Below are 27,039 nucleotides of genomic sequence, written 5' to 3'. Positions count from 1 at the left end.
CAGCTGGCATTCTAGTCTTCATCCAGGTGTCCTTCACTTTCCACTTGGGTGGGACATCACATCTTCATTATCTTGTCCTACCTGGGACAATAAGTCCTGGCAAAATCATACAAGGGGAGCAGCTGGGAGGAGTGTCTTAACTGCTGCAGAGAGATTTGACAAAGACTGGTTGATATAACCCTTCTGCTGAGATAGTTCTCAGTGTGAAAATAGCAAAAAAGTTCTAGAGATGTATGCAGCTGGCTTACTGAGAGGGCTGGTTCCAAAGTATTCTTATTATGTTTATCCTATTTCAGCTGTTTCGGGTGTTTGGTGCACACATTGCATTTAAAGCACAGTAGTGTTTCCTCTGACCTGTGTAATGACCCTGTGACTCAGGCTGAAGGTGCAAGCAGGCCAAGAACATGCTCCTCAGAAGAGGAAACTGAGTCACTTCATGTGTGTCCAAAAGATGAACACAGTGTGACAAAGAGAGAGCCTAGAGTTTGGACCGAAATGCTGAAGCAGAGGCAGCACTCTGAGTGCAGACTATCCCTTAGGACTCATGACTTAGATGTCCTGTGTCCCCAACAGCCACTGGAACTGCTGGGATGAGGTCTGTGCTGGGATCTTCCTGTGCAAGTCAATGATTTCAAGGAGAAGTTCAGAAAATAACTAAACTCATAGGAGACAGTATGTGGAAAGAATAACCAAACATGTACCTTTTGCCCAAATTATTTACTTTTTTATTATAAAATCTATTTCTACATCTGAAATTCTACCTGGAAATTCACACTCCATCGTAAGGAATAGAAATACAGCAATTTTGCTCTATTTATTTATAGGTCTTATCCTTTGGCATTTTTGTTCTACAGTATGCTGTATTTGTAATAATTGTAGAGAACATAGATTTTTTGTCTCTCTTTTTTAAAATAGGTCTATTTCTATATTGATCTACACCTACATATGCATCTCTTTTGTTTCCTTTTTTTAAAATTCAATTGTTTTTTGAAGAATTATAGCTGTTTCTCAGATGGATTTTCTAAGTTGGCCAAACCCTTTTTTTCTTTTTTCCCGAGAGTGACAATAGTTCTCTCTCCCTCCTTTTCCCTGCAGGGAGACCTCAAGCTTGTTAATATTTGAAAAAATGCTGTTAGGTACTGGACACTTAGAGGTGTTCAGTAATGTAATTTCTCACGGTTGCTGTAGGAAATATTGGCAAATTATATCCCTCAGTTGAGATGGTTTGTGATCCAGTCCTATTTCTCATAAAAACATCTAGCTTTAATGAGAATTATCATACTCAGAACTAGACATATTATTTTCCCAAGCTTTTTCTAAAAGACTACTGACAGCTGCTGAAAAATGACAAAGTCTCTTTTTACCTCACAAAGCTATTTAATTTCTTCTGCACAATGACAAAGTTTCTGGTAGTTTGTCCTCCATTCTTGTAGTTAAATTTTGAAACCACTCCTTCACCAAACTAATATGAGTAGACAGTAATAATAAAAAAGGACCATTCACCATTAATATGCTTTTGCCAATCTCTTGTCAAGACTTGGCTAGGGCTGAACCCAGAGATCTTCTTTTTATGCACTATGCCCATGAGCAATTCCTGAGTAAAGATTATGGGATAGCAAATTGAGACATATGTGCTACCATGAATTTTTTGTGGGTGCATGCCTTTACCTGTACCAAGGCTCACTGAAGTCAGCATGGCTTTGAGCCCAGCTGGAAGCCTGCCTGAGCAGGGCTTATCACGGGGCTGTGGCACTGACAGGACATAGTGTGAAAGCTGAAGTAAGGACCAGGCGCCTTCACAGACCCCTTGCTTAGGTGACTCTTCCCATGTATCTTGAATTTTCCTAAAAACTAGGTCTACTCTGCAAATGGGTTTTGTTTGTGCTTTGGGTAGTCACTCAAGCCAGGTTTCACTGTGTGAATTGGTGTGCATGTGCTACCTTCAGCTCTCATGGTAGGCAGGTATCTTCTGTGCAGAGAGGCAACACTTGTAAAAAGGACATTCATTATCATAAATTCAGAGAGAGCAGAAGACAATGCTTTGTCTCTCACTTTTTAATAGAAGAGTAAAACTAATAAGCTGAGAGTCACAACGTGTATCAGATGACACCTGCTATCTCTGCTGTTTGAAATACACCTCTCATTCTTTTACTCTTTCTTCTTTAATCATGCAGAATATAATTATTTTTATCTCTCAAGAAGAAATATCTTTGTTTTGTTTGTAACTATTGTTCCACAGATTCTTTGGCAGCTGATGGCTTGGTTTCATCATTTATAGAACTAAAACTTCATCCTAAAATTTTGTTGGGGTTTTTTGACTTTAAATTATGGTGTGCAGAAGCACAGCCTTCACCTGCTATATAAAAAAAAAAAAAGAAAAAAAGATACTGTCTCTTTAATGAAAGAAAAGCAACAATATACTGTATTACTGAATGCAAATGCAATAAGGAATAACATATAGCTCTGGTTATGTTATATGACATTTGGCTTAGCAGTATTAACATATTGCACAAAATCTGCATTTTCCCTATTGCAGAAAATAAGACGATAAAAGACATGGGAAATTAATTTCTTCCATATGATCATAAAATAAATATTCTTTTTTTTCTTTTTCTTCTCTTCAGTCATTTGCAGAAAGATTTTAGTGTTACTTCTTTGTTAAGCCAGTTCTTTATCATGTATGTATCAGGCATACAGTACAAGGAGAAATGGAACAAGATGGCAGTTATAGCAGTGGCAAGATGCAAATTTATTCTGAAAAAAAGTAATATGTGCACAATATCAAGCATGCTTAAGTTTGTGCCAGGAAAACTATTACGGATGAAGAATGGATGGGATGGAATTTTGCATCATACATGATTACATGTTGCTTAACTTCATAGAAGAGTCTTTGTCTACTCCTGATGTCCCAGGTACCACCAAGAGAAGCTTCTTACCACACTGCTAGAGTGAAAATGGCAACAGATACCCCAGCAGTATTCAACTGCAACATGACTCTTTGTTTCAGAAATTAAAGAAATAGACCTCAAAAAGATGACAGAGAAAATTCACAGACCATTGAACTGCAGGCACTAACTCCAGGTAGGGAGAGGGGGATGAATTTATTACATCTTGTATTTGTAATTGAAAGTCTGTAATTGTTTTCTGCTTCATTTTCCCCACGTTTAATTAGGCTACATTATGTATGTGATGTTGTTGTCACTGTTTTTCCTCCTGTCTCTCTCATATTGTATGACACATGACTGAGTGTAGCCAAGCAGCGGAGGAGTCATTTTTCACTGACCCCACTTGAAAACACTTTTATAGAAAAATAAGGGATGAAGAGTGAAAAAGAGCAGAAAAGGAGAAATAAAATACTTTAAAGATAGATCTCTACATTAATTCATCATGAAGCAAAAGAGAAATAATAAAAACTCTTCTTCAGGTGCCAATTCAATCGAGATGAGCCAGACTAGGTACTGTATTGGTGCAGTGTAAAAATAGATGACAGTGAGTAATGGTGTGAACAAAAAACCATGAGGAACATCACAGGAATGGATGTTGGATGGCCTTTGCACAGCAGAGGTAGATAAAGGTTATAACAAACTGTTTACTGACCATGTACACTTACTAGAATTAAAAGGTCAGTTGAACAAGAGCTCACCTAGTAAGAGCTTTCTCAGTAGTGTGACTTATCAGCTGTTGTACAGTACCAGAGCACTGCCCAGTTATTGCTCCATCACTTTTCAGTAACATTTCTGTCCTTCAAAAGTCTACATTCTACCATTAGTTAAGGCTTTTTCTTTTGCATTTCTACATTTTCCCCCAATTTTGCATCAATTCACTGTAATTAATACATGTGCCTCTAAAAGAAAAGAAAATAAATAAAAAAGCACCATGTTTTATTGAACAAAATATAGCATGTGCAAGGAAGGCAAGGGAGGAATTATAGAAACAAACCAGTGCTGAAGAATTTTGCATTAGCTGGTGCTTTTTGTTGTTGTCGTATTTGCACAGATCGTTTTAGGCTCCTCAGTCCAGGTTGTAGCAAAACACTATCAAAACAAATACTCTTGCAAAATATTTGAGCTTCGCAGCTTAACATGTGCATCTTGAACCGCTTAAGCAGCATGGTTATCTTCTTTTTGTTTTTCTCCAGAATTTAACAGACCGTAAATTGTATACAAAAACGCATTATGCACCAGTGATTAAATGTTCTTACAACATTAATATTTATCAAGGGGTATTTCATAGCTAGAAAGTAGGTAACTATATTTTATTTCCTAAGAGAACATTTTCTATAGTTTTCCTTCATTTCCCAGCTACACAGCAAACATCTCTAAAGTGCACTTCCCAAGTGTAGTTAGAGAATAGGAAGGAATGTAAAGTTTTTAAAAACAGCCCTTATTAACTTTTCCTTCCATTGATTCTACTGTAAACTCTAAAAAGCCTTTTTAAAAAGCAAATTCTCATACACTCAGCAGGTGAAATGTTCCCACAAAAAATAAAAGTAAACAAATTCAAAACCACCCCGAACAATGAAAAACCAGCATATTACAATCTTTTCTCTTGACTACTCATATCCTAGTATATATTTACTGTTTTTATTGCACATTTATGAAAACGGTTGTCTTATATATTTAAAAAAAAATAGTTTCTTTATCTGTGCTAACACATTCTTGTGCATCCTTAATAAACTAGTTACTTTCAACAACATGTACGTAATAGAAAAACAATGGAATCAAACAAAGGAGATAATTTGTATTGTAGATGTTAATAAACTTCTAATGTAGTTCAGTTGTGAAAAAAAAGAGTTGAATTTTGGAAGTTCTTGGCTCCCATTTGTTATGGAAAGCTGCTGGTTATGTGACAGCAGGAGAACTCAAAACGTGATTCACAATGAATGTCAATCCTTCACCTCCAATATGAAGGCTTCCCAACTATTCAACTTGCTGAGCATAACTGGTTTTACTTAACATATCTAGAAAAGGCTGCTCCTGTTCAACTGACCAGTGAGAAAGGACTGGACTTCTTCAAAACGGGTATTGGAGCAACAGTTTGTTATATATTTCTTCATACTTTTTAACTGTCCGATCCCACCTTGTAAGGAGAGCACTTGTTTGTTCAGCTAAAAGGAACCCCCTTCATGCTCCTTTTGGGTTTGCTCAGTCAACTGTTTTGTGCAACAGTGGCAGAGGCACACTGGAATTGTGTACCCATTCATTGTGATTACACAGACAGAAGCAAATGTATGTTGTCTGTGACGGTAGATGGGAAAGGGAAAGGAGATGAATGGTTCCCATGGATAAGAGGACAGTAAGGTTTGTTTGGGGTTCTTTTTGTGGTTGCTTTTTTTTTCTTTTATTTTTCTTATTATTTTCTCTTTTTTTGGTTAAATTTTGTTTTGTTGTTCTTTTTGTGGATTTTTGTTGGGGATTTTTGTGGGCTTTTTTGGGTTTTTTTGGTTTGTTTGGTTTTTTCTAGGTTTTTTTTCTTTTTTTTTCCTGTTTTTTTCTTTTTTTTTTTTCTTTTTTTTTTTGCTATGTCATGAAATCATAGCAGTCATTCCTCTAATAGAAACTGACAGGACATAAAAGACAGAACTATCAGATGAACACACACAATGACTAGAAATATATCGACAGAGAAAAGACTTAATTTAGCTTTGAGAAACTGTCCCAAAAATAAAATCCTGTATTAACAAGTGCAAAAAACAAACAAAAAAAAAGAAACTCCAAACATTAAAACACAGTGTATAAAATGGTGTGAGAAAGTTAAGTCACCAAACAGCCTTTTAGTCAATAAAAAGCTGCATTTGTGTGTCCTTGTTGTTTAGGTAGCGGCCCATTCTTTTCATTTTACCCAAAAGGTCATTCAAGAAGAGCTCTGAGGGTAAAGCACTCAGTCCTTGCTATTTTTGACTGTAGTAATTTGGGCCTGTTCTGTTTCTATCATGTAAGATGAATCCTTTCTTTTATTCCTCATTGGTTGAATTATCTTCCAAAGTTGTTATGCTTCCAAAGCCCAGTCCTGTTGAGTTCTGTGCTGCTGAGACTGTAAGTACTGTATGTAAGAGAATTAATACAAGAACACACAGTTTAAGTCTGCTGTTACACAGTCTTGATGCTGATGAAACTGTGAGCGATGTCCTGTGACACATTGTTGAGCCACTTGTTTTTATAGTCCCTTTGGGTTGATGATCTGATAATAGTCCCCATCTGACATCACAGCATTCTGGTTCTGCATTGGTTGGATAGTTTTCATAGAGCCCTGTAGGGTAAACACAAAAGAAAAATAAATACCAGGCACAAGGATTGGCAGAAGTAGTAGCTTGAAGGAACAGCTGACATTTAGTCTAATCTGTTGAATCCATATCTTTGGGTGAGACTGAGGCCCTCAGAAGTCCTGTAATTCTGTATACTTATAGATGTTGAAGGAATATGAATCATCTAACAGGAAGAAGCATCAAAAGGTCATTCAGCAGAAGTATGACACTGAGGATGATTGTGTAAAGCAGCAACAATAAAAATCAATTGATATTTGAATGATAAGGGTGTTTGAATTCTTCCTTTTTGGGAAGTAACAAACAACGACGAAGTAAGAACTTATCAACCCGGATGTTTCCACAAAATTTGGACTTCAAAATTCTTCTTTCAGTATGTGAGCACATAAAGACAGGCATTAAATAACAAATAATGATGTAGTGATGTATTGGCTATTTTGATTTTCAAACCTATGTAAATTAAACTGTATCACAGGAACACATTCCAAACAGAGCTGTTCAGAACCTATTTGTTTATCCTAACTCATCTGAGTTCTCCCAGCTGGATATTGCCTTCAACATATTCCAGAGGTGAAAAAAATCTGTCCTTCGCCCACGATGATTGGATCTCTAGATGTTTCTGATTATTCAAGATAGGCCATTTTTGCCTTTGAATTTACTGAGTTCAAATGATCTGATTATGACTTTTTGAACACTAAAAGGAACTGTATATTTTGGAAATTTTCAGCTTTGTCTGCATTACTATATAGAAGATTAGCATAACTAGAGTGTTCTGTTTGCTACTCACATACCTTTTCCTCTGCAAGAATGTCTAACATAATGGACAAACACCTTTTCTCCAAACACCTTTTAAACTGATCTCAGATTACATTCTGCAGTAAATAATATACTCTGTGGTAGAACTAGATTTTTCTAGGAAAAAAAAATCTATCTGTGATGAAATACTAGGATAGTGATTTTGAAAGCAGCTTTATTTTTTAGAACAAGAATTAAATTTTCTCCAAAATATCACAACAACAATATTATTTTCAAAAAGCAATTTAGGTATAACATTCTGAGGTCCAGGCACCAGATTTCTTGCACTCTGTGAATAACCTGTAAAGAAAAGGAGTACACCTTAAAATATGATAAACCTGAATGCTTTGGTTCCTACTTCCATAAACAAAAAATGTGTTAGGTATGCTAAGAATGTTAAGATGCCTAGGTTGACACATTTTTACATAGCTGACACAATTTTCTGCTGAGCTATATCTGAGTCCAAATAAAGTTGCATTTGTTTTTGGATTAAACCAAAATTTTAAAGATACAGGAACGAAAGCAACTTGTTTCATGTTCTGTAAATTCAGAGTTTATCCTATGCTAAACCTGACCAATTTTTCCACTTCTGCAGTCAGAAACTTAATGCAACATTCCAAAGGTTGAAAATTATTTCTTCTCACTCTAGATAATAGCTGAAAGGATCACATTTTTCCTTAAGAAATTCTATTGCGTTTTGGAACTTCTGGGCAATTGCTCATTGAAAGTATAATAAAAGAATTATATTTCCTGACACCCATCTTTTGTGCATAAGTCTGTTTTTAAACATTGCAACATAAAGGCAATGCCTCCCAAAGCAGGGAATTATGATTTGTTCTGTGAACTGCAGCAGCTCAAACGATTAGTAGTAATTGAAGAGACACAGAGAATGGTTAATGCTTTGATCCCACTGAGGCTTGTTTACTTTTCAAACTATTTTTTCTGCCTTTCTTGTTACTGGAATACCCAGACTTCCTTTGAAATCAAAGCTATGTATATAAGTTGGCAATCAAAAGGTATTTAAATAGTTTATATGCACTTACTGAATTATAAATAAATTGATGACAACTCTGCATTCAAAGATGAATTGAACATGTTCTTTAATGTAAAATTGCATTTCCTCTTTATTTCAATCCAGCAATTGAATTTAGGTTTTGAATTTGCAGTGACATATTAAATAAACAATTAACTACAGAGCCTCTATTCATATGACAGTGTAGAAGATTTAAGTCAGTAAAACCTTTTGTACTGGACATAATACATGTTCTTCACCACATACTTGTTTGTAGCCACAATAATAAGCTTTTGCCCCTTGGATCTAGTTAGTTCATCTATTAAATCAGAGGTTTACAAAAGTGTGACTTAACTAGAAATCCAGGTAAGCTGACTACGTCTCCTTGGAAAATCAAGGAGGAAAAACCAGTTTGTTCTTTTATCAAAATATTCAAAGAATCATGGAATGGCTTGGTTTGGAGGGCACCTTAAAGATCATCTAGCTTCAACCTCCCTACTGTGTGCAGGGACACCTTTCACCAGGTTGCTCAAAGCCCACTCAACTTGGCTGTGAACACTTCCAGGGATGCGGACTCCACAGCTTCTCTGGGCAACTTGTTTCAGTTCTTCACCACTCTCACAGTAAAGAATTTCTTCCTAAAACTCCTTCCTAATATCTAATCTAAACCTACTCTTTCAGTTTGAAATCATTCCCCCTCGTCCTATCACCCCTCACTATTTTAAGAAAAGTCTTTCTTTGTCTTTCTTGCAGGCTTGCTTCAAGTACTGGAAGGCCACAATTAGGTCAGCCAAAGCCTTTTTTTTTCCAGAGTGAAAAAAATCACAGTTCTCTTAGTCTTTCCTCCATTCCTTTGATGGTCTTGGTGTCCCTCCTCTGGACTTGTTCCAATAGGTTGATGTCCTTCCTGTGCTGAGGACCCCAGAGCTGGATGCAGTGTTCCAGGTGGGACATCATCAGAGCAAAGTAGAGGGGCAGCGTCACCTCCTTTGCCCTGCTGGCCATGCTGCTTTTGATGCAGCCCAGGACAAGTTTGGCTTTTTGGGCTGTGAGTGCACACTGCTGGATCATGTCCAGCCTCTCATCCACCAGAACTCCCAAGTCCTTCTGGGCAAGGCTGCTCTTGATCTGTTTTATCCCCAGACAGTTTTTACATCAGGGGTCACCTCGACCCAAGCCCTTTGTACTTGGTCTTGTTAAACCTCATGGGTTTCCCATGGGCCCACTTCTTGAGCTTTCCCAGGTCCCTCTGAATGGCATCCCATCCTTCAGATGTGTCAACCACTCCACTCATCTTGGTCCCATCTACAAATTTACTGAGGGGAAACTTGATGTCTTCATTGAGAAAGATACTAAATAACACTTCATTGTAGAAGACTGCTCAGCTGGTCAGGCAGGACTGGCTCTTGTTGAAGCCGTGTTGACTGTCTCAAACCACTTCCCTGTTCTCCATGTGCCTTAGCACAGCTTCTAGCACAGGATCTGTTCTGTGATCTTCCCAGCCACAGCTCTGAGTCTGACACGTTTGTAGTTCCCAGCCTCTTCCTTGACCTATCACTCTTACCCTTTTTAAAGATGGGTTCAATGTTGCCCTTGTTCCAGTCACCTGGGACTTGACTAGATTGCTATGACTTTTCAAATATCATGGAGTGTGGCTTGGCAACTACATCAGCCAATTCCCTTGGGTCTCTAGGGATGTAACTCATTGGGTCTCACAGACTTGTGTATATTCATGTTCCTCAGGAGAGCATGAACCTGATCTTTACTTACAGCGGGAGGGGCTTTAGCTCCAGTCCACATCCTGCTGTCCATCCAGTTAAAAGATACAGGAAGAGAGGTTGCCATTTAATACTGAGGCAAAACTGTTGAGTACCTCAGCCTCCTCCTCATCCATTGTTATCAGTGTTCCAACAATGTTTATAGGGATGCACCTTCTTTGGCTTTCCTTTCCTTGTTAATATAAGTATAGAAACTTTTTTTTTTTTTATTCTTTGCATGCCTTTACAAGTCCAGTTCCAGCTTCCTATTTACTTTCCTTGCCCCATCCCTACATAATCTGATTTCATCTCTATGCTTTTCCAAGGTTACCAGTCCTTCCTTGCAATGCTTCTCTCCCTTTTGTTTGACTGGTATTTTTGTTTAAATATTAAATACATGAGTATAAGAAATAAAAATGATATCTTTACCCACCAAACTATCAAGGCTTCCCCCTTCCTCTCTTGTCTAATGATGTAGACATCATTATTTTATATTAATTGGCTGAATGGTAACTGTATTTCTGAGGCTGATCGGTCAGCTGTTACTGGCTTGACTTAAATTTTTTTAGTTCTGTATCTTCATTTCCCAACTTCTCCCAGCTCTCAGCTGTATTCCACCGGCAGAAATCTTAGTCCATATGGATGTGCTTGGATCTTTATCATAATCAAGGATCTAGAATATGCCAAGAGACTTTTTGAGTTCAAATAATTCTCCAGACAGATACACTATCACTCACAAAGGTCATGGAAAATCTCTCTCTTTTCTTTGTAATCAGATAGGTTTTTTCCCCATGAAAATAACATTTTGGTGATCAGCACAGAAGTCACATCTGTAAGGACTGTGTGTTACTAATGCTGATGCAAGTATTAAGGCTACTGGTTACACTGAGATTGTTAATGGAGACATGAAGAGAGAAATCCTGTCTGTCCTCCCTAGCTGAATCAGACTGAAAGAAAAAGGAGTGACAGCATGAATACCATATTCACTTTACAGAATGTGCCTTGGGGGCAAAAGTAGCAAAGCTAAAAAAAAGTTCTTACACAAAAATTGAAATCACAAAGACTGTCAATGCATGCATGGTCTGCTGATCAGCTAGAACACCACCTAACTCAGAGACTGCCGCGGTTTCTGCCTGAGCAGTTGCAGGAAACAGCCTGTGAAAACAGTGGTTGCATTCCTATGACTCTCCTAAGCACTGTTAGGATGTGTGACACTTGTGGCTGAATTTGAATCTGCAGTAGGTGGTCTGACTTGGCTTCTTGGTTTATTTGCAGAGAAAGAGTTATGGAGCCATAATAGTCTGCATTATGAGAAACTAGTCTGGTTGATATATGTGTTGCCATTGCTGGATAAGTATTTGGGAAGCCACAGAAACAAAACAGATCTTATGATATGTTATGCTTTTTCCTCTTTTGCTTTCTGTAGAACCCTAACCTGTGTTCATTTTTCACATAGATTTCTGATTATTTTTGAGAGGTGTATGAAGCTTCTTGTGCTTGAAGAAAAGACCTTGAAACAAGATAAGTGGATGTAGTACACCAGAAGTTTTGAATACTCCATTTTATTGTGAAGCCCAAAGTAAATAGTGTCTGCCAAGAGTGATCCATCCAGCACTGACATCACTGTATCAGTGAATGCCAGCATTCTGCATGGCATTTCTGCTTCTGAGGAATTATTTCTGAGATTTCAGTATTAACATTTTCCAGCTACGGAAGTGAAGAGAACACATTAGATATTATATGACTAGATTTCACTGCTTTCGTACAACTGATCTGGAAGCCAGAACTTTTTGATCTTATCCAGATGGTCTTCTCAATTTTTAAATTGCTGTGTCTGTGACACATCATGATGATTAGACATGTATTTTATACCTTTCACATTACAAAAAAATGAAACAAAATTATGTGTAGAAGAAAATTTGAGATAAATAAATTATTCTTTATTCAGAGAGATTATTCTTAAACTGGGGAATAAGACTGTTCAGCTCCTTTGAAAAGGTTAACTTCTTTTACTCAATTCCAATTGTCAGAGGAGATCTGGGTTGGAGATATATGTTGTTGTGTTTTAAGATATTTATATCACTACATGTTGGTTATTATTTCAGATAGTCAACTCATGAACATTTTCTTATGTGTATGTGCCCACATCCAATAAGAATTCATATGTTTCTTCATTATATATGTATTTCTTCCCTAAATTATGCATAGGGGTAATTGCCTGCTGCTGGTGTAAACCAGTGTTACCCCTCTAAAACTGAGCTGCTGCGTCAGAAAGATGAGTAAATAGCTGACTCTCAAAACTATATAATGAAGATTTTTACCTCTACACTTTTGAGACACAGAAAAACTTGCTTCTAGAAAGCATTTGTCTTTCTCAAGTCCCTCTCCAGTTTCGCTTCCATATGTAGAATATTTGAGCAAAAGGTTGTACTATTGTGATATGATAGGAAAGGGTTATACATATCTAAGTACTGTGTCACCACAGAAAGTTTAGGAATATCAATAAGTAAATTGTCTGGGTCATTATTATAGGAGAAGAATATTTACAGCTAATAAACCTATTATGATATGGGATCTCATTCATGGGAAAGACCCAATACTCAAGACTAGAAGAACACTAGACTCAAAAAGATGAGCTATTTAGTTGACAGATTTTGCTGCAAAAACCACGTCAAATTTTCAAATTTGTAAGCAGATCCATGGCTAGTAATGATTTAAAACGTGCTTATCAAACGTAAAAGGGATTTGCCCTTCTGTCTGTGTTAGCTTAATATTTTGATATTTTAGGACCTATTAAGAGGTGCAGACAGGAGGTAAATGACACATTATTATAAGATATTTTTCGAGGAAGAATTTGGATCAAATAGATGGGGTTTTGAATTTGCCAAGAGCAACATAAAGCAGATTGAATTCAGAGTAATTTTCTCTTCTTGAAATGTTCTATGAAATAGATAGATCATATTCCTTTCTATATTCCTTTCTATATCCTTCACATTTTCTCAAGGAAATTGTGTTTCAAATTTCACTGAAATCAGGGCATCTGTTTTGAAAGAGAGACACTAGCCAAACCTGTTGGTGAAACCCAGTTCCTCATCTGCCCCTTGAGAGGAAGCTGCAATTTACAGAATTTCTCTTAATACTTTTGCTGAGCTTTGCTAGTCATCAAAATTCTTCTACAGATTGATGAGACTTCTCTGTAATAATCTCACTATGTCTTTAGAAACATGATTGTGTGCTATAAAGCATGACTGACAGTGTTATTTCCAGTGAATTCTTTATTCTAAAGGAGGTGGAGTTTCCAGGGAAGTGTTACTTTGCATGGATCACATAAACATATGTTACTGTTATTTGCCAAAAATTGATTCACACTGTGTTCCAAACAACTGAAAGGTTAATCAGAACCCATAAAATTAGGAGTCTGAATTAATATGAACTGAAAGATATTAGTGATTTTAAGTACCTGAATCACCTGTCTACTTTCCTTCTCTCTCCCTTTACTTTCTCCTTCTGTAGGAGTAAGTATCAGAAGTCTGTTCAACACTTTCTGAAAAGTATCAGAAGTCTGTTCAACATAGGAGAGTAGACAAATTTGATTCTCCTCTTGATGGCAGGAGACTTGTTCTGAATGGCACTGCTCTTAGGAATTACTAAAGAGTGCCATGCTAATTTTGGAAGAAGTTAATGCAACACATCTCTGCCTTATTCCTGCTCACTCCATTCTCTTCCTTTCCTTCAAAGAGGAACTCTCCTTCTCCATTAAATGCCATGACATCTACTGTACAGATAAAGAGAGTGAGTATGTGGCTGGGATTTCTGGCCCGAGACTTGATGCTGGGTGATGGCCCTGTTATGCCACAGGGCACAAAGGGACCATAAGTCATGGTCATTTCAGAGAAAGCCTTTAGGACACAATTAGCCCTAAGTCTGCGCTCTAAATTGGTCCAGACTTGGCACATGGACAGCAGTTTTTCCAAACAGTCAGAACAGGCTGTATTAACAAATAATTTTTGGGAATATGAGATGATCTGTACAATGAAGCAACTGGTACTGAGTATCTATCTCATGCCAACCCTAAATGCCTCTGAAGGGATTTTTCCTCACTCTAGCTCTAGTCAAATTTTGTAGACCAAATGTGCATCAATGCTTGGTGTCAGGTAGTATGGTGCTGTAGCCCATTTAGTTAAGGAAGAGATGACTACATTTACAATAGAAAACAATCCTGCTGGTATGAACATTGTTTGCTTAGAAGTTGCAGTTAGAAACCTCGACCTGGAAGGTTGCATGGGACTAATTCACTGTAATTTTCCATGTTTGTGTATGTACACCTGAAAACTATTGTTATCTCCCTCAAATGAGATTTTGGTTTGAGTGAGCAGTTGTAGACAGCTGAGCTGTAAAAAGAAACATTGGATGAAACCACTGGAAACTTTAGTCATATGGATATGAACTCCAAAGGTCTAAACTGAAAGTAATCACTCAGTTTTAATGAATCTGAAAACCAGCAGGTTACAGCACAGCATCTGATGGAAGGATCAACTATTTTCCTTCCATGCCCTGGAAGAAAGCGGGCAAGAAGGGAACACTAAATTCTTTCTACCTAACTGCATATTTCCACAATCAGAACCACACTGTGATTCTTATTGTTTTGATTAATCTCTCAAGTACTTTCTTTTGCACTGCAGTTGTTCCACATCCTCATATGCATTTCTACAAAAGATGAGTTCTGGTGATGCAAAATGAAGGTGGCATGCCTTCTCCCTTTCCTATTATAGGCTTTCTTTGGAGGTGATCAAGTTAGACATTCTCAGGCTAGAATACTTGCTACTTACTATATGAAATCTTCAGGAATTTCCAATAACTTGCTATTAATCTATATTATAAACCACAATCTATTTTCTTTTAAATTTAATTACAAGTATAACAACGACTGCAGCATTTATTGGGGAAAAATAGCCAGCTCTATGCTGTTTTCTCATCATGGGAACCTTCCAAGGAAGGGTAAAGCCCTTTTTATTATATCCTTTTACAGCCTCCAGGGTTTTTTTTCCACACCCCCAACACCACAAAAAATCCTGGCCTGAAAGAAAAAAAAAAAAATAATTTGTGGGTTCCCTGTTTTCCACCAGTGCTGCCATGCACTCACCTCCAGCAGATCTCTCTGCTCTGACTTACTGCTGTGGTAGGACAGGATTGAAAGGGGAGGTGACAGCTCCTACTGCCAGGGCACCTCCCAGCATGGGGTATGGAGCCACACCATCCTCTACCTGTCTGCAATTGCATAATTACAGGTAATGTTTTTGTGTTCATCATGAGCTCTGGGCTGTAGACAGCATCAAATAAAATCAGGTATCCCTTGTATACCTTCTCTTGTTACTTGACATCTAAATATGAAATAAGAATACCTTTTTACCTTACTCTTTTGGGTTTTTCTAATGAAGAGACGGATCAATAATTAGAAATCTCAGAAGGTCTATACCAGACAGAAACGCAGAAGAGTGCAGTAGGAGATGTCCCTCAAGACATGGGTGACCTTCATTCAGCTGTTTTTTCTTTGAAAGAGTTTCAATTTATCTATCACAAGCTATGCTGAGGTAGAGTGTTTTGTCTGCTGTTGAGCTCACTGTACTTTGCATGAAATAAATCTGTTTTCATTAAGCTGCAGAGAGGTATAATTTTTTATTCCTGCAGCAGATTAAAGTCTAATTTTTCATTGTTTAGTGGCAGGAAGCACTCTTACAGTGAGCTGCTGCTTAACAAGGGTGAAAATGGGTCTGTATTCCAGACAGAGTTTGAATTGCTGCCTCATACCTGTCCTCAACATCTTCCCTGGCACACAACTCTCTAGGGTCAGCACTCCTGTGGGTCTGTGAACACAAGCTCTGCTCTGCTGCTGCTGGGTTTGGGCTTGAGAGGACAAAAAGTTCAACCAAATATTTGCTAGTGGACAGCTGAGATGAGATTTAGGTCACCCTGATTTTAGGTGTCTGCAGTAAGACCCTGGTCTAACAGCAGCTACAGCAAAGAGAGCACGGCTGGCGATGTGAGCAAGTCCTCTCGCCAGGCGCAGGCGCCTGCTCAGGGGGACATAAATGGCTCTCAGCTCTACTGGCTGCACCAATGACTCTAGGCAGAGCTTAGTCACAGAGTTTATGTGTAGATACCCACAGTAATAATACCTGCAACAAAATGAGTTTAATCCTCCCCTAAAGCTGCTTTTTCATCCCAGACTCAGAGATGTCAGTAATCTCTTCAAAATCAACTATTTTGTGTGTTTCAGGAAGGAATTTGGATTATGAGTTATACTAGGAAAATGAAGAGATGGATATGTATTTCCTCACAGATTTTCTGAAATACATGCCAAGATGATTTTGTTTGCAGTTGATTTGGTTTCTTGTGCATGTGTGTGTACATGTGTACATATGTGAACATACATATAGATTGTGTACTTGTGGTAAATAAAATTTTCCTAAGTCTCTCTCTTCTACTAAACTACCTTTAACTGGAAAATAGTGCTCATTTACTTATTGCATGTACATATTGGAAGGCTATTAATTTTTTAAAAATGCATTGAAGGGCTAAACACTTTATTGATGATTCAAAAGTGTAACTCAGCTCACTTTTTATTTTCTTTTGCATATGGATGGATATTGCTTGATTGTGAGCAATAGGTTCAATTTCCAAGAAAGAAATCCAGTAATTCTTGCTACCAGAATCACCTTAAATCTAAACACAGGGTACAAGGGGAAGTGAGTTGTCATGATCCTTATGCATGCATCTAAGATGGTATACAACATTTATGGATTTTTATAATTGACTCTAGTTTTAAATAGTTTACCTTAGACAACTTATTTACTATCAAGATTTCCAGTGGACCCCTAATTTAGAGGTGAAGACAGTTTAATTCCTGATATTTGGACAAGGGTGTCAAATGATCTAAGTGTTGAAACTTGTTTTTTATTAATTTACTGGGAATAAGTTGCCTGAATAGCTTCAAGATATTCAGATGATAGTCTAGGCACCATAAGTCTGAAGCTAATATTGGTATAAGATGAAATTTTGTGTGGATAAGTTCCATCCATTCCTGAAAAAAGTAACTGTGGTACCTGAGATATGCACTAACAATACCTTTTACAATTAAAAATATTCATAAAATGTAACCAGACTCAATTGGAAACAAATAAAAATCAAAGAAACAAAGTTCTTGTTCACAGGTGAACAACTGCTTCTAAAATTTCTTCACTAGTGAAAGATGTTTTCTTAAACACTTTCTGAGAGCTGTTGCACAATTTTGAATGCTGTGTTTCAGATTCTTGATTCATCTGGCATAAGAATGCAGGCAAGCAGAGGTGAATATGCTAAAAACTGGCTGGGTGCACCTTTTCTCTTTTTTTTCTGAATATTGCATAACATGCAACCTCTGAGTATTGCATGATATGAAGTAAAATAAATCCTCCATGAAATTATTAAGTGTAAAAAATAAGCAGAATATTTTTTTCTCTAGAAATTTTGTTTTGTAAAGCTGATGACTGGCAGGCTGTATCATAACTGTGCATTACTAGATCTGAGCTCAAATCCTAGCACCTCCAAGAAATCTTTCTGATGTGGAATACCTTCAGGGTCTCAGAGTCAGAGCTAAATCCATGACATTTAGGCTTATGAAAACAAATGAAATTGGTTTTTCTGTACTATACCTGTACAGATGAAACTTGATAGTCCTCCATAGATGACATCATCATTGTCTGGTAATATAAAGGGACACCTCGTTTGAACCTCCAAACAGTATTGCTTGCAAGGAATTCTGTTGCTGCAGTGAAACTGTGTGACTTCAAAATACTGGGAACAGAGCCAGGCTTTGTAGACAGTCTGGAAAAAAGAGAAGAACCAGAAATATAGATGGATGACAATAGCACTGTCATTATTAGAAGAACATACTGTACTGTACACCTACATTAATGCTGCTTTTGGAAGAAAATTTTGAGAGAATATCACCTGGGTGAAATATACTCATAACTTTTGACTGTCCTCCCACTTCAGAAATGAAAACTCCAGAAAAGTCATTTAAAAGCAACAGTTTTTCAGGACTAGGCTTATGCTATTATATTATCTTAGTTTGTAAGCAGGTGTGTCTCTTAGATGTGACTTTTTATTAGGCATGTGCATGAATGAAACACAGCCCTGTCCCTGCACCCCCATATCTCACCAAGTGAGATCCTAATCTCATTTGAAGCTGGACAAGGACAAATTTATAAAATTTGCCTGCAAGAAAGAGTTGAAAGCTGGGCTCAGGCCAAGTCTGTCTTTATATCATCTAGAGCTAAGCTATCAGGCTGCAATAGATGGTGCTGCTTCCCTTCAAATGAAACCTTATCCAGTCCACAGCCTTAAAACATGCATTAGGGTACCGGAACACCGACAGCTGTGGACTAGGGGATAAATCTGCCACAGGGAAAACCTATGTCTACATTTGGGTGCTAAAAGGAACATTTTAAAGATGCTGTCATCTGATGCTGCAGGACCATGGCTGCAGGACTTGTCATTATTGCAATTGTTGTCACCATTTAAACAGAGAAGTAAAATACACGTGCAGATTTCAATTTTTGCTGCCTTTTGTCTTCCAAACAATAATGTTTGTCATTAGTATTAAACTCTTTTGGACACAGAAAAGTTTAATGCAAAATTAGGTTGGACACCAGGTTACAGAAGGTGTTAAAAAACCTGTGTGACTGAGTACAGAGAGATTTCCTTGTCCCCCATTTTATTTTCCTCTTAACTGTTTGGAGTACATTATTTACTGTCTAGATACTTGCTATCTAGGTTGTTACATAACAAAAAAAGTAAAATCCTTTTTTGTATTTTTTAATTATCTGAAAATCCTGGAAACTACTTTTCATTAAACATAGACTGAAAACCAATATAGTCAGCTCATCATTTCCATTCTTTCTAGGAATGATGCAATAAAAAAGAAAACTATAGATAAAAATTTTAAGCTGAGAAAGCTAAAAAATGACACCTGAAATGACCAGTCTAGATGAGAGTTTGGTTTGATCTCAGTAAGTTTCATCTCACTGGTTATAATTTTATGAATGTCAATAGAAGACTAAATTGTATAATTTATATTAATGTAGTAGCCCCAGAATCCCCAAACTTTTATTTTAGATTGTTTGCAATTGTGTCAGGTATGTGTTAAGTTGCTAGGTGATAAAATTAAGCCTTTATTTCTAATCTATGGTTTGTGACTATCTCTTTATAGCAGTTTTTGCCTACTGCATTCTGTAGAACATGGGGTTTTTTTCATTAAAAATTCAATTTTAATTGCTTACTAAGGTTTCTTATCCACAGTAAATGATTAATGAGAAGAAAGACCAGGAGAAGTGTGTAACTTTTTGTCCTTAAATAAACTTTCAATCAGAAAGTGTTTTTTCCACTGTCAATTACATCACCCACCGCGTTTCTGATGCTTCAGTTGCTTTTCTGACATTCACAACAATAAATCATAAAATCACAGAATATGCTGAGTTGGAGAAGATCAAGGATCATTGAGTTCAAATCTTGGTCCTGCTCAGGACCACCCCCAAAAGTCACACCATGTGCATTCTGCACACACTTCCAGAGCTCGGTCAGGCTGGTGCTGTGACCGCTTCCCTGGGGACCTTGTTCCAGTTCCCAACAACCCTCTGGGTGAAGAGACTTTTCCTACCTAAACCTCCTCTGACACAGCTTCAGGCCATTCCCATGGCTCCTCTCACAGGTCACCTCAGAGAGGAGATCAGTGCCTGCCCCTCCTCTTCTCCTCACAAGGAAGTTGTGACTGCAGCGAGGTCTCCCCTCAGTCTCCTCCAGGATGAACAGACCAAGTGACCTCAGCTGCTCCTCAAGACCATTCACTGTCTTTTTTGCCCTCCTTTGGATGCTATCTAACAACTTTACATCTTATGTTGTCGTACCCAAAACTGCACTCATGATTCAAGGTTAGGGGAAATAAAGCAATAGGTTTTCTATTTTCAATTAGTAATGACAGTCAATTGTTTGGAGGCAGGAATTCTGGGTCTGGAAACAGTTTTACATTCAAAGAGGTTCTTTCCTGGTCTTAGACCTGTTTAGTATGACATGTTCTCTTAAAATAGAGCTGATAGAAGTAAGTTAGTTTCATATTTAAAAGTGTAAATCAGTTTTTAGGAAGTATATTGAACAGTCCACCATACATGGTAACAAGAAAATGAGCAAAACCATGTGCCTACTGAAGCAAGATGGAAAATGTTTATTCAGGAGCAGAAGTAAATCATGCAATTGTGGACTTCTATAAAGATTTTTGTGTGTCCAATCTCCATTCATACACATCACCTTCCTGCTCTGATTCACAAGTCCTCAGCTTTGTCTCAAAATTCCTTTTGAATTGTCCATATTTCTAAAGAGTGCACGAGAATACCTGTTCCTGAGATATGTTTCTCAGATTAATGCCTCCCACTCTGTATCCTTCCTTATTTTCTTTATCCTGCAGCTGATTTAAAGTGTGTCTGTAACCTATACCGATATTTTTTAATATTCTGGTTCCCTTTTGCTCTGTTTTACCCAGTAAACCTACATAGACTCCTAGACAAGGCACATTCATGGTGTCAGTCAGTCCACTGCCTTCACAGCTTTGGTCTGTGGTAATTCCTACATTTCCAGAGAGTACTGAGCCACTGTCTGGAAAATAGTGTGTGCCAAGAACTGCATCCAGTAAGCAGTTTTGTCTTTTTCTGCAGAAAAAGGAAAATTATGTAAGTGTTCATAGTTGAACTGTGCTGGTTTAGCTGGTAGACCAGAATGTGGTCCCTCTTTGCTCTCACCACTACAGACATGATTTAAATGCCTGCTTTCCTAACAAACATCCCAATTAATCTCTCCTACCCTTACTGGACTTTCTAAGCACCAAAGGTTTTATGCAGATATCTTATTTTCATGCTTGAATATGTGTTACCCAGGAGGGAGCACAGAAGTGAGAGAACTGATCTCATATTTGTCATATAACTCTGCTCAACAGCATTTGCATGAGTCCCATGGCTGACCCAGTTGAGTAAGAAGATCCAGAGCAGTCCAAAGTTTTTTTGTCTGTTTCAGGGACAATGAGAGGTGGCTTTTTTAGCTTTAGTAGAAGTCCATAATCTGGAACTGAAATTTCATGAAATTTCTTGAAAATTTCCTAATAGCAAAGAAGATATTACAAACTTTGATTGGCCAGTATTCCTTCTTTTATCCAGGAAAATATAGATTTTTTTGTTTGGGAATTTTGCTCTGCTTCCTAGCAAGTCCAAAATGCTGATTTTTAGAAACTTAAAATATGCATTATGTAACGAGGCCTGAAACTATCAGTGAAATGCATAATGGCCTGTATATTGAAATTGGTGTTCACTTACAAACTGTGCTTCAATATGAGAGTTCTTTCCCTCTTAAAGAACATCAATAGCTAAACTTAAAGATTTATAAACACAATAAATATGTTTATAAATAAGATATAATGGGTTTATAAATATGATACAATGAGGTGATTAAAACATTTGAAATATCACAGTTCCTAACAAAAATCTGGCAAACTGAACTCAAAGAACAGAAAAAAACCTTCATGTTTTTCTGTTGGTTTTGTTTTAACTCTTTTTTTTTAACAAAGGAAAGAACTAGGATGAACTGGATTATTAATGCATCATGACAACAACATACATAGTTTAAATATCTGAATATATATAAATATCTCATCACTTTGCCATCAACATAACTTTAGACATTCTGCATTTGAAAGAGATACAGTCCTGGCTATTAGATAAGACACTGTGATGGCAAGATGGTAGTATCCCATATGAATAAAGTCATCTTTCATGTACAGAAGCATAGATATAAAATCTCTGATTTATTGGTGATTTTGCTCACCTAAAAAAACTAAATTTACCTTATGTTGTACCTGAAGGAAAAAAAATAAGATTATATCTTTGAAAAAGTGCACAAAGTGCTGGCTTTATACACCTGTATTAATATGTCTGAGGGCCTATCTAGAATGATCATCATAAAAATGATCTTGGTAGTTTTAAATTATTAACAATATTGTGATAAAAATTTGTTATCAATTGTGCAGAATAATTTATTATTTGGCATTCATTTTATTTCTACTGTACAAGTTTCAAGCAGAAAAAATATTTTACTACTTCAGTGACCAGTAACCCAACACAAATATCCCGCTTCAGAAATTCGAAGAATTAAAGTGCCACAAACAAACAAGACATTAAACTGCATCTACTTGTCAAATCATTAGAAATAATAAAAAGATTCAGAGTTAACAGGAAGAAAGCAAGTGTGTGTGTGGAGAATTTTGAGAAACTGGAAGGGCACATTGTGTGCTTTTTCTCTCAGGACATTAGGAAGAACACTTATTTTTGTCTGTGTGGAGACTGGCAGTCCCGGTATTTTTTTTTTCAGACATTCTGTATCTCATATCACACATGAGGTGTCTGAGTTGTTCTTTCTGCTCTTGAAAAGCAACCAGACAGAGTTCTTAATTAATACTGTTACATTAATCACCTAGAGAGGCACCAGGAGCTGCTGGCTCCCAGTGTGGACAGAATGGCTGGGTAGAGGAGTGAAGTGGCTGACCACAGCCCTGGTTAACACACTAGCAGAGTTCCAATTGGCTGTGCAATTGCACAAAACTAATTTGGCAAGAGGACCTTTAGGGTCCCCTCCTGCCCAGGCCACTCTGTGATTCCGTGATTCTAAGATTCTTTATGCTAAGATTGCAAAAATCAATGGGAAGATAAAGTACCATGTGTATATGCTCATAGTTTCCTTTCCTCCCCATCTCATTCTCACTCAGCCATACACACATAATACATGTGATTCTGGAGAGCCTAAGTTCTGTCAAAACAGATTGAGCATGTAGCCTTAATCATCTGAGTCACACTGCAGGAGAGGTGTCAATAGAACAGAATGGAAAAGCTCAATCAGTCTCATTCTCTACAAATGCCATTTCTTCCTGGTTTTCAAGAGATGAATTCAACTGCCCTCTTGCCCCTTCCCCCGTTGTTTCTGACTGCCATTTCCAGGAAGAACTTTAACCATTTTCCATAGAAAATATTTTTTTTCCTCAATGAGAGAATGTTTGATGTTTTGGCTGGGCTATCATAATAATTGCAAAAGGGAATTTAAAAATCATCAAATAGCTCTTACTGTGTAGATGTGGAGGATGGTGGGAGGAAAAGAAAGTAGGAAGAGAGAAGTCACAACAGAAATTCTCTCTCTCTAAATGGTAATTTTTTCTGAATCAAAATAAATTTTAACTGCTTTTAACTGATGCTTTGCAACCATATCCATTAATCACTGTGAAAATAAAGTCTTCAAAGAGAGCACAACTGAATTATTTCACATACCAGTTTGAAAGGAAGAAGTCCCTTATGAACTTGAGAGGTGTTTTGATCAGTGACACTTTCAATGACACCAGGAAATTGTACCTTATTGGAATAAAGGAATTGCCTTCAGAAAGTGCGATATGATTCCAGCTCAACTTCCCTCAATGTTTGAGAGTATTTTGAGATAAATTCTGCAGTTCTTATGTATAATCAGGAGTACCTCAGGTTGTGACTGACTAATTAATTAATTTTTCCAAGAATATTCATGAAATAACCTGTTATGTAAGCTGAGCTTTTTCAGAAGAGCTGGATGGAGAAGCAGCATTCTTTTAAAAATGAATAGTGACGTGGCCTTCAGGTTTTGATACATTTTACCTTAGTGGTGCCTGGTACATGTTTACTCATTGACAATGAATCAGCTGTGTATGGACAGTGAGATCTGTTTCCTGTCAGCCTCATGTGCTAGAGCATATGATTTTCTGTAACCCTAAAGATTCTAGTACAGAAGGTACCACTTATATGCAAAGGCTGATGTCTATTTCATATGTCTAATATTTGCCTGACTCATAGAGTTAGGAATGCTTGAACTATTTAAAGGCATTATATGTGCATTTTAAGTCAGGCCATATGTTTAAATACCACGGTTAATTTTTTTTGTTGTTGTTGTTGAGCCTGGGTGAATTGTCTCTGACATTACCACAGCCATGTTCTGTCTTGTAGGGTCCTAATTTCAACATTTCTATGAAGTATTATTAACGTATCTGCTTCGGCCTAAATTACTTTGCTTCATTTTAGCTTTTTTTTATTATTATTATTATTCCACAATCTCAAAGTGTAGATATTAAGAAGAGTAATAATACTTCATGTGTTGCCAATAACAGAGTTGGAGAAAAGCTACTGGCGAAGGCTAAAAACACCTTTCAAACCCTTACTTCCACAAATAAATGTACTCACTCATTCTCTTAGAACTGTGCCTGAATACTGACCAGGCAAAAGATGAATCTATTAAACACTATATATAGGTAATAAGGGGATGAGATTGCAATTATGGATTTTATGTAGCGATGAGGAACCTCAGAAGAGCACACCTATTTCTCCCAGTGATAAAAATTTTTCTGTAGAAGTCACTTCAAATATTATGAGTGCTGTACAGCAGCAAAGCAATGCTACATCTGTGAAGGGGAACCTCTAAAAGGCTTTTTGTACTCGGATCACCAGGGTATTATGTGTTGGTTTGAAAGACTGTACATCTTCCTTAGGAAATAGTTGGGTCAGTCTCAGTGCCTGCTTTGTGCATCAGGACCTGAGATATCATGTTTTACAAGCACAGATGTCTGTTAGATAGCTTACAAGTGCATTTTGTATAGACAGCATAACCAAAATACTGAAGGCTAACTGGTACAAAACCTGATTAAGTTTGACAACAGTAGCGTTACAAATGTGGACTCCCCAAGGAACTTTGTCATTTTTGAGCATTAAGGGCAGTCTGACTTCAGGAACACTGCATTTTGCATGTGTACTGTAGGATAAAAACAGCTTTTACAGAGAGCTTTCTACCCGTGAGAGTTGCAGGAGTGCTGTTGGCATTTCTCTTTTGCTGGGCTGTGTTCCCAGTCCCATTCTGAGACTTTGGGCAGCCCCACGATAGGGCTGGCAAAGCACACAAATAATGCAGCAGCAGTGACCAGATAGGAGGGAACAATGCCCTCCATAAGGTATCTTTGCCAATGAATATCAGTGCTAACACCAGTGATTAACATTCTTCACTACAAGCAGTAGGAAGGGTATAACAAGTGGCTTTCAAATATGTCGGTTGCTGAAAATAAGGTGTTTCATAGGAACAGTCTTTGAAAGAAGATTTTGTTTTTCTTAAGTTATATTTTCATTTGGTTTCAGCACTATCAAAATCAAATAATTTTGACTGGGGAATTATTTTTCATTTGGTTTCAAATATTTCTTTCCAAATAAACTATTCTCATTCTGTTTGTGCACCCAAATATTCCTTATAAACCATTCACTTAAATACATGTCACATTATTGTATTTTTTAATTGATATTTATTCGTAGGTGTTCTGATTTTTTGAGAAGTTGTGTTGTATATGCATTCACACCAACCCTTACTCCTACCCCCACCTTTATTTTTTTTCTGGGGAACTTTGATTTTTTAAAAATCTGATCCAAAAAAAAAAAAAAATCAATTAAACATATCAATCCAAATTTCCTGTACAACAGACATTATATTTTCTAGTTATTCCATGTGCATTTTTAAAATTCTTTGTTATAAGACTGTACCAGGAAATGAGAGTATCTGTTTCATATTATGCATACTTATGACTGAAATTTACAGTAATTTGGGAACAAACAAATCTGTTTTGTTGTTATTTTAACCTTTGATTTTGTTTGTAGTTTATTATAATTAATATCTTCTGTATCTGCATGGATGGAATATAATAAGATAAATATTTTAATATTTATTCAGAAGATATTGATGCCACAGAATGAAAACTATTGTGTTAAAAACCAAAAACTTTTTGTGTTTCATAAATTAGAAAAACTTTTTCTTTCCTTATTTTATATGAATAAATATGAATAATTTTTGTGTGAATAATTTCATGTGAAAGACGCGTATGCTATTTCTTTTGAAGGCAGAAAAAAAGTAAACCAAGGTTGAAATTGTTTTGCCAGAATTTTGTTAATCTCAGCTTCAGTTCATATTCTAAGTTACAAGATTTCTTTTAATGAAGTACACATGTGGAATAGCAAGCTGCTCTGCTCATATCTTTGTTGTTTATCTTGGAAATGATGAACTGAAAGATGCAAATATGTTGTCTCCTAATAGAAATATGTTTCTTTGATATGATGTATCCTCTCTTTCAGGAGACATTACTGCAGAGGAGATGGTATCAATGTCTCACTTCGGTAACTTTAAGGAGAAAGTATATACATATATAAGAAAGCTCTATAATGTTTCTATCTGCCAAAATAAATCAAGCTTCTGCATGACAAAAATGTGCAAAAACCTGATCCACCAGTCCTGTCTTTCTGGTGGTTAGCCAACCAATCAACTGAGGTCATCATGATGATTAACTTCACTGTTTTTTTATAATGCCCTAAAACCTGAACTCATCCTCTGTATCAGTATTCAGTTTTAGCTGTTACTTAATATAGCAAGGAAACTTTCTTTTGAAGATCATAAACATCCCTTTGGGTGAGCTTAAAGAAAACTGAAGATTAAATAACTCATTATGGAAATAAGTAGTCTGTTAAAAAAAAAAAAAGAAGGCACTAGTCTTTGATTTTGTGAGCTTAATAGTATTCCATCTAATAATAAAGTATATTAGCATGTTCAAATTATTAAGAATAAAACAAATCGATGATCTTTAATATGTATGGTCAGCTTCCCCAGAAAATTTAACATCTACTGATTTCAAGTTAGCTCACAATGGTCAGGAGACTCTTTTAAAGTTTTACAGCATTCTAAAATTACATATGAATTCATGAACCAAACGATCTGTTAAGATTGGAAAGTATTTTTGTTCGACTCTGCTCTACATAATTTCTGAAGTGAGGGTAGTCTGTATAAATCAGCTCACCATGACAGTATTCAGAAGATTGATACCACTGATTAACAGCGTATGCAGGAGACAAAGAGAGTCTTTATATCCTCTTCTTTCTCAAATTAAGGACATGATTTTTACTGCCTACTAATCTCCATCATTGCCCAGAAGAGAGAATCCCTCATGGGTCCTGAGGGCTTCCAATCAACTTGCAACAGCCACTGCACACTCCTGGCAGATGAAGGGACTTGCCACAAGGTGATATAAACATACACACAGAAAA

General features: G+C 36.9%; 1 protein-coding gene across 1 annotated transcript in view; it reads right to left on the bottom strand.

Moving 5' to 3' along the window:
• Window positions 1-5,953: 5,953 nt before the first annotated feature.
• NALF1 (NALCN channel auxiliary factor 1) overlaps window positions 5,954-27,039 on the bottom strand; it is a gene marked incomplete at both ends in the record, with an annotated part of 432,128 nt that continues 411,042 nt past the window's right edge. The window contains 2 exons of the mRNA XM_084201471.1: window positions 5,954-6,249; window positions 17,518-17,689. Coding sequence (XP_084057597.1) covers window positions 5,954-6,249; window positions 17,518-17,689 — 468 coding nt within the window. The remainder of the gene's footprint in view (window positions 6,250-17,517; window positions 17,690-27,039) is intronic.

The sequence above is a fragment of the Fringilla coelebs genome (assembly GCF_963513975.1).
Source record: "Fringilla coelebs genome assembly, chromosome: 2".
NCBI classification, from domain to species: Eukaryota; Metazoa; Chordata; class Aves; order Passeriformes; family Fringillidae; genus Fringilla; species Fringilla coelebs.
Note: the sequence above shows the minus strand (reverse complement) of the source record. Positions and strands in the feature narration are given on the sequence as shown.